Raw genomic sequence first — 7,793 nt, 5'->3', positions numbered from 1 at the left:
AAAATATTCTAAAATCCATTGTGGCAACAGTTTCACAACTCTGGATACACGGAAAGCCACTGAATTGTACACTATAAATGAGTGAATAGAATGGTATGTGAATTACATCTCAATCTTTTTTTTTCCCCCCCCAGAAAAATCAGGGTAAACATTATCTCAGGTGAAGGAAGGCAGGACATGGGATGGTAAAGGAGTTCATAGGGGAAAACAGGTTATTATCAATCTTCCAGTTCTTGTGTCAGATTGCTGACTCCACATATTTTTATTATGTTATATAAAAATAAATACACACAGGGCCAGGCATGGTGGCTCACACCTGTGATCCCAGCACTTTGGGAGGCTGAGGTGGGAAGATCGCTTCAGCCCAGGAGTTCAAGACCAGCCTAGGCAACACAGTGAGACCCCTCTCTACAAAAAATATTTTTCAAAATTAGCCACCCACGTGGCATGCATCTGTAGTCTTAGCTACTTGGGAGACTGAGGCAGGAGGATCACTTGGGCCCAGAAGTTTCAGGATGCAGTAACCTATGATCACACCACTGCACTCCAGCCTGGAAATGGAGCAAGACCAGGTCTCTAAAAAAAAAAAAAAAACCCACACAAACATAAAGTGAGGTAATCAAGGACAACAATAAGAATGTGTCATAGATGAAGCGATTCTGTGCACCTGAGATGGAGGGGGATGAACAGCTAATTGCAGAGAGTGGTCAGAACAGTCCTCTCTGGGGAGCCTGTTTGAGCCAAGGCTAGGATGAGGAGATGCTCCAGCCCATGTGGGGATGGGGGTGAAAAGTGTTCCAGGCAGAGGAGATAGCATGAAGGAGGGCCCTGAGGTACGCCCAAGCCTGCTGTGTTTGGGGGACAGCCAGTTTAAATGTCTGTGCTGTGGTTGGGCACAGTAGCTCACGCCTGTGATCCCAGCACTTTGGGAGGCCAAGGCAGATAGATTGCTTGAGGCCAGGAGTTTGAGACCAGCTTGGCCAACATGGGCAAAACCCTGTCTCTACTAAAAATAAAAAAATTAGCTGGGCATGGTGGTGGGTGCCTGTAATCCCATCTACTTAGGAGGCTGAGGCAGAAGAATATATGAACATATTATTCCCACACTTAGAGGCTTAACAAAGCCAACAGCTACTATCTCATAGTTTCTGTGGGTCATGAATCCAGGCAGTTTAGTTGCACGGTTCTGGCTCAGGGTCATCCATGAGGTTGCAGTTAAGACACTGGCTAGGTCTGCAGTCATCTGAAGACTTGACTAGGGCTAGAGGATCTGATTCCACAATGGATCACTCAGATGGCTTTTGGAAGTAGGTCTCAGTTCCTCGTTGGTGTTGGCAGGAGGCTTCAGTTCCTCACCACATAGACCTTTCCATAGCCTGCTTGAGTGCCCTCACATGAAAGCTGACTTCTCCCAGAATAAATGATACAAAATAAGACAGCCAGGAGGAAAACATAGAGCCTTTTATGTCCAATCCTAGATGTCACATACTAGCATTTCTTCTGCCATGTTCTATTAGTTAGAGGCAAGTTCACACTTAGCTGGGGAAGGGGAAGAGGAATTAGGCTCTTCCTATTGAAGGAAGGAACATTAAATAATTTATGAACTTTTTTTTTTGAGATGGAGTTTCGCGCTTGCTGCCCAGGCTGAGTGCAATGGCGCGATCTCGGCTCACCGCAATCTCCACCTCCCAGGTTCAAGCGATTTTTCTCCCTCAGCCTCCTGAATAGCTGGGATTACAGGCATGTGCCACCACACCCAGCTAATTTTTTGTATTTTTTCTCACTGCTGAGAATAAAGAGTGGAACCCTGGTCAAAATCAGTCTGGCAGTGAGAAGAGTAGGAACTATTCAGATACACTGTAATAATAATAGCAGCAGCAGCTACAGGACGAGAGACAGATCTTTGAGAGGCCAGGAGCACTGAAAAGATGATGGTGCCTATTATACACCATTGAAAATAAAATAAATATTCAATGAGAAAAATTTTAAGGTGTTGATAATTCCAAGAAAGCTTTTATTTGTCCCATGATCATTACTTTGATACCTTTTCTGAAATGTTAGAGCCGTCCCCACCCTGCCCATTTTTTTTTTTTCTCATTAAGTGGATGTATCTGGGTTGCTGGTGACCTTCGTAGTGTAATAACTATCGGGAAATCTAGTTTCTCATAACTTTTTTTTTCTGATACTGGGTCTCATTCTGTCACCCAAGCTGGGCTGCAGTGCCTCCTGGGTTCAAGTGATTCTCCTGCCTCAGCCTCCCAAGTAGCTGGGATTACAGGCATAGGCCACGACGCCCGGCTCATTTTTTAGTAGCCGGGTGTGGTGGCCTGTGTCATTTTAGTAGAGACAAGGTTTCACCATGTTGGCCAGGCTGGTCTTACTTCTGACCTCAAATGATCCACCAGCCTCGGCCTCCCAAAGTGCTGGGAATTACAGGTGTAAGTCACCGCGCCCGGTCTATCATAAGTTTTATTGAATATTCACTAGGCATTAGGATGTGTTTACATGCACTAATCCATTTAATCTGTAAAACAACCATGTGAGGGAGAAACTGCATTTTCCCCATTCTCAGGATAAGCAAAAGGAGGGACTGGGATGTGAAACACAGGAAGTGTGACTCCATCGGGTAGACTACCCAGGCTGCAGATGTAAAGGTTTCACACGTAGGAATTTCCAGATCTCAGCTTCTAATAAGGCGGAGGGACCGTTTGGGCGGGAGCAGAGCCTTCTCTTTCCGAGAGCCCTGTGCCTTTAAGAGTTGCTCCCTCCTTTCAGGGATGCTCCAATTACTTTCTCCCACCACCCCCACCCCGAGCCCCGCCACCCAGAGCATCACCCCGCCCCCCGTGCCGCGGAGCCGCACCTCGGTCCTTCCTCCTCGCCCCACACCCACAGGCTCGGCTCCTGGCCTTCGCTCGTCCAGAAGTGGGTGAGCTGTACCGCCAGAGGCGCATTCTCCCGGCCCCAAACCATGCCCGCTACGCCCCAGCGGAATGCCACCTTGGAGACCCTAATCCGGATACCTCCCAGCTCCTGATTCCCGAGGGCGAGGCCTCAGCGCCCCCTCCCATCGCCCAAGCTCACGACACCGTGAAGGTGACCTCCCCCAGGGGCGGCACACGCCCGGTGGTGCCCGAACGGGCTCACACGTGGTGAGCCGGGAGCGCGCGGCCCCTCCCCGCCACGCGCCTCTAGCCTGCCACCCGGCCACGCCCCCAGGACTGGCTCCGCCCGTGCCCCTGCACGCTTCTCTAGGCTTGGGAGGAGCGATGCGCCCAAGTCAGGCACCGCGTAGGCTACAGGGTGGGGTAGGACCTGGGAATGGCGCACCCTGGCATCCTCGAATGTTGCCCGCGGTTTGTGAAAAGCGGGAAGTCAGCCCAGCTCAGAACCCTTGGCTGGCAGGCGAGGTGCCCCGGCCCCTTTGTGCTGAGCAAGGGAGAGAAAGCTGGGACCTCGAGCCTAGGAATCCGGTCCTAGTCTGTCTCCTCGGTGTTTCCTGTTTGGAAAGTGGGCATCATACTATATTCCCTTCTTCCTCGGGATTATTGTGGAGCCTCAAACGGGATTAAATATACATATATATGAGAAAGGGATTCTTTCATTGGGTTCATAAGCATTTGCTGGTCCCATATGTGGTTGGATCCTGTGTGTAGTAGGCAGGAACAACATCTATGACAACCTGAGTCCGTCTTCTAAGAAGCTTTCCTAGTCTTGGTCCCCGCAAATTCTCTTCTGGGACGGTCCGAAAAGACGTCCCTGAAAGAGGAAAGGGCGGAAATCCTACCTGGCGGCAGGTGTCTCGGGATAAGCTAAAATTTATAAGGCAACGCGGAGCAGGGACAAGCGTCCAGAACTAGATGGGAGGCAGGCCCGGCGTCCCCTACCCTTCCTCCAACCCCCAACCTAAGAAAAGAAACCGATCTCGCCGGTGTCCCCCAATCCCAGCCGCGAGACCGCCCAGCCGCGAGACCGCCCAGCCCCGCAGCCCGAGCCCCGCCCCGCTCCGGCGGCCAGCGATTGGGAGATGCAAATACCGGCTTCTCTGCCCAGCAACGGGTGACGCGACGCCCGAGCGCGAGGCGTGGCCCGGCCGCAGCCCAAGCGGGCACCTCGGTGTTTACACGGGGCGGCCCCGCGCGCGCCGCAGCGGCCCGCAGACGGCGAGGGGGAGGGGTGGCGCGCGCGCCGGCGGGGCCGCGCGGGGAGAAAGACACTGAAAGGCGTCGGCGGCGGGGCGGGGAGCGGCGCGCGCGGGCCGCGGCGGAGCCCGAGGCTGCAAGAAGAGCCCGCGGGGGCCCGGAGGGTGCAATTCCTTCGCCCCCGCAAAACAATGTGTGTTGTGCGCCGGGACGCAACTTGCCGGAGGCGGCGGGGGCGCGCCGAGCCCGCCTGAGACCGCGCTGACCTTCTCCCCCCGCCGTCCGTTGGGCCCAAGCGCCCAGCTCCTCGCTCCCCAGCTCGCGGGGGCCGGGCCGAGCCGCGGGGCGGGGCCGCCCCTCCGTCGCCGCTGCCTCCTCCCCCACCCCCAGCCGCGGAGGATGCGGACGGCCCCCGGCGGCGTCTAGCGGCCCCGGGCCCAGGCGCGATGGTGCAGCAGCGGGGCGCGAGGGCCAAGCGGGACGGCGGGCCGCCGCCCCCGGGGCCCGGGCAGGCCGAGGAGGGGGCGCGCGAGCCCGGCTGGTGCAAGACCCCGAGCGGCCACATCAAGAGGCCGATGAACGCGTTCATGGTGTGGTCGCAACACGAACGGCGGAAGATCATGGACCAGTGGCCCGACATGCACAACGCCGAGATCTCCAAGCGCCTGGGCCGCCGCTGGCAGCTGCTGCAGGACTCGGAGAAGATCCCGTTCGTGCGGGAGGCGGAGCGGCTGCGCCTCAAGCACATGGCGGATTACCCGGACTACAAGTACCGGCCGCGCAAAAAGAGCAAGGGGGCGCCCGCCAAGGCGCGGCCCCGCCCCCCCGGTGGCGGCAGCCGGCTCAAGCCCGGGCCGCAGCTGACCGGCCGCGGGGGCCGCCGAGCGGCTGGAGGGCCTTTGGGGGGCGGGGCGGCAGCGCCCGAGGACGACGATGAAGACGACGACGAGGAGCTGCTGGAAGTGCGCCTGGTGGAGACCCCGGGGCGCGAGCTGTGGAGGATGGTCCCGGCGGGACGGGCCGCCCGGGGACAAGCGGAGCGCGCCCAAGGGCCGTCGGGCGAGGGGGCGGCCGCCACCGCCGCTTCCCCGACACCGTCGGAGGATGAGGAGCCGGAGGAAGAGGAGGAGGAGGCGGCAGCGGCTGAGGAAGGCGAAGAGGAGACGGTGGCGTCGGGGGAGGAGCCGCTGGGCTTTCTGTCCAGGATGCCCCCTGGCCCGGCCGGCCTAGACTGCAGCGCCCTGGATCGCGACCCGGACCTGCCGCCTCCCTCGGGCACGTCGCACTTCGAGTTCCCGGACTACTGCACCCCCGAGGTTACTGAGATGATCGCGGGGGACTGGCGCCCGTCTAGCATCGCCGACCTGGTTTTCACCTACTGAGCCCACCGTCAGCGGGGCGCGCACGCCCCCAAACCAGCTGTTTACATACAGGAATCAGGTATTGGGGCCCCTCGGAGGCCGAGGCTGGCACCCCATCTCCCGCGCAGCCTCCCCCTTCCTGGACGTGCCCATCCCCCCTCAGATCCAGACATGCCCCTCCCCCGCAGACACACCCCAAGGCAGCCCAACCCCCACCCCTTCCCTGACATCCAAGCCCCTCCCCCCGTTGCCCCCTCCCGCACAGCCACCAGCAGCCAGCCCCCTCCGATACACCTCCCGTCCTCTCCTACAGACCTGCACCCCTCCCCCCCTTTGCACACGCCCCTCCTCGTGGCCGGAGGACCCGCCCCCTCTCTTGCTCCGGATCCCTCCTCCCTCGCCCAGCCTGCCCGCTCCGGGTTAGGGGGGTGATGCGGCTGGGTGGCAACGCGCGCTCCTCCTGTGCCCCTCCCTTCCCTGGGGGGAGGGGCGCGCTCCTTTTATCCCCGGAGCGCTAGGGCCCGCCCCTCCGCTGGGACCCACCCCCTTCTTGCGCATGCTTAATGCTTCTTGGGAGGAGGGGGCTGGTCCCAGTCTAGCCGCCCTCGTCGCCGCCTCCGGGCAGAAGCGGGGGCGAGTGTAGAGCGATCCTGGGAAATCCTTTGATCCTAGAGCCCTGGGTTTCCTCTCCACCCAACGGGGCGTCGCTGCCTTAATGGGAGGAGCTCTCGGAAGGGTTGGTTTGGGCCTGAAACTCTCCCAAGTGGCATAGCCCCTTTTCCCGTATGGGGTCTCCTACACCCACGCGGACCACCTCTCCAACCGCGTGGCTGCCTCTACAGTCTTATCTATATGTCCCTTTCTTTCCCCAACTGGGAATTGGGAGGTAAGGTCTTGCTCTGGAAATCCAACATTAGAGGAAGGGACCACCCAAGAAAACTCAAAACCAAGACAGCTACCAGTCTGTTTCGGGACAGGATCCCTGCTGCTCCTCCTCCACCCCCTCCTGGGAAGTGCCCTCTCACCTCAGGGCACCCGAAACCTGGGCTCCTCCCTAAGCCCACCGACCCGTCCTGTCACCCAGGTCCACCCTCAGTACCCACAGCTGCAGTATTCAGCGGGAAAAACTGAGGCACTTTGGTGCTAGGGGTTTGGGACTGAGGCGTGGATAGCAGCCGTGATGGCAGGAAGAGTTCCACTTTTAGACATCAGGCTTGAAAGAGACCATGGACTTGGCCAGTGAGACTGAGAATGGATTGCGAGTAGAGATGGGCCGTTTGCGCCTCGGTTTTTCCACGTGAGAAATGGGGAAAACGCTGCTGTTAGGAGGAAGTTGTGTCCAGTTCAGGGCGCCCTCCGGAGCCCTGTCCCTGATGCTGTGACCCCTCTCACGCCGCCATCTCTCCGCTCAGCCCCGCCCCGACCCTCCGGTCTCCCCACACCCCCCTTGCCCTCACTACCTGTATCTCACCGGCGTGTGTTCACCCTCCCGGGTGGCTCACACACTCTCATTCACACACACAAATCTCAGGAACAAACGGTCCCAGAGTCCTCCGGGACCCTTGCCCAGGGTCTCTACAGGTCTCTGCCCCACGCGTTCCCGTCGCTGACAAAGCCACCAGCTGCCTCCTTCAAGCTTGGTGCTCCGGCTCTGGGCCTTTCTTGCGCTCTTTCTTTCTCTCTCTCTCTTTTTCTTTTTTCTTTTTTTTTTTAAGAAAAACAACAACAAAAAAAGACAATGAAAAAAAAAGACGTCATGTGAGTGAAGAGATGTCACTGTCTGTGGTCTTGGAGAACTAGTCTCGTAGCTGAGGGGTGGGGTCCCTCCGTCTGGGGCACTGGCACCCACAGCAGGACTCCGCCAGTCTGATGCCAGGACTGAATAAAGTATATTTGCCCCGACCTTGCCCTGTGGTTCTGCATGTCTGTGCTTTTCCTCAACCCTCCTGAAACAGTTTGCCAGATTCAAGTCCGTGTGATTTGAGCCCCAGCTGGGTGTCCTAGGGCAAGCCACCTGGCCTATCTAGGCTTCTATCTCAGGACTCCCTGGCCTTCTTGAAGAATAGCAAACTCACCCCTGAAGGGACCAGGCAGGTAACATAAACGAGTGACTCTGGGTGGACGCTGGTGTCATGACCCACTTCAGGGGGCCCACCTCCTGCCAGTTGTGACCTTGTGGGAATGCAGTCCACAGTGGCCAGGTGGCCAGACTTAAAGAGAAGCTGGATGGATGTTTCTGAGTCATGTTAATTTCAAAAGGAAAGCTGACTCATATTTTTAAATCTCTGTG

General features: G+C 57.8%; 1 protein-coding gene across 1 annotated transcript; it reads left to right on the top strand.

Moving 5' to 3' along the window:
* Positions 1 to 4,588: 4,588 nt before the first annotated feature.
* Positions 4,589 to 7,405, top strand: SOX12 (SRY-box transcription factor 12). Its single transcript, XM_064382168.1, has one exon. The coding sequence runs from the start codon at positions 4,589 to 4,591 to the stop codon at positions 5,522 to 5,524; it is 936 nt and encodes a 311-aa protein (XP_064238238.1). The 3' UTR covers positions 5,525 to 7,405.
* Positions 7,406 to 7,793: the final 388 nt, after the last annotated feature.

The sequence above is a fragment of the Aotus nancymaae genome, unplaced genomic scaffold (assembly GCF_030222135.1).
Source record: "Aotus nancymaae isolate 86718 unplaced genomic scaffold, 86718_ANA_hifiasm-v0.15.2.pri h1tg000029l, whole genome shotgun sequence".
Taxonomy (NCBI): domain Eukaryota; kingdom Metazoa; phylum Chordata; class Mammalia; order Primates; family Aotidae; genus Aotus; species Aotus nancymaae.
The sequence above is the reverse complement of the archived record's forward strand: the minus strand, read 5'-3'. Positions and strand labels throughout refer to the sequence as shown.

Bases quoted from the DNA above. Each gene is read 5' to 3' on its own strand.
- SOX12 (XM_064382168.1), top strand. From the start codon at position 4,589: ATGGTGCAGCAGCGGGGCGCGAGGGCCAAGCGGGACGGCGGGCCGCCG.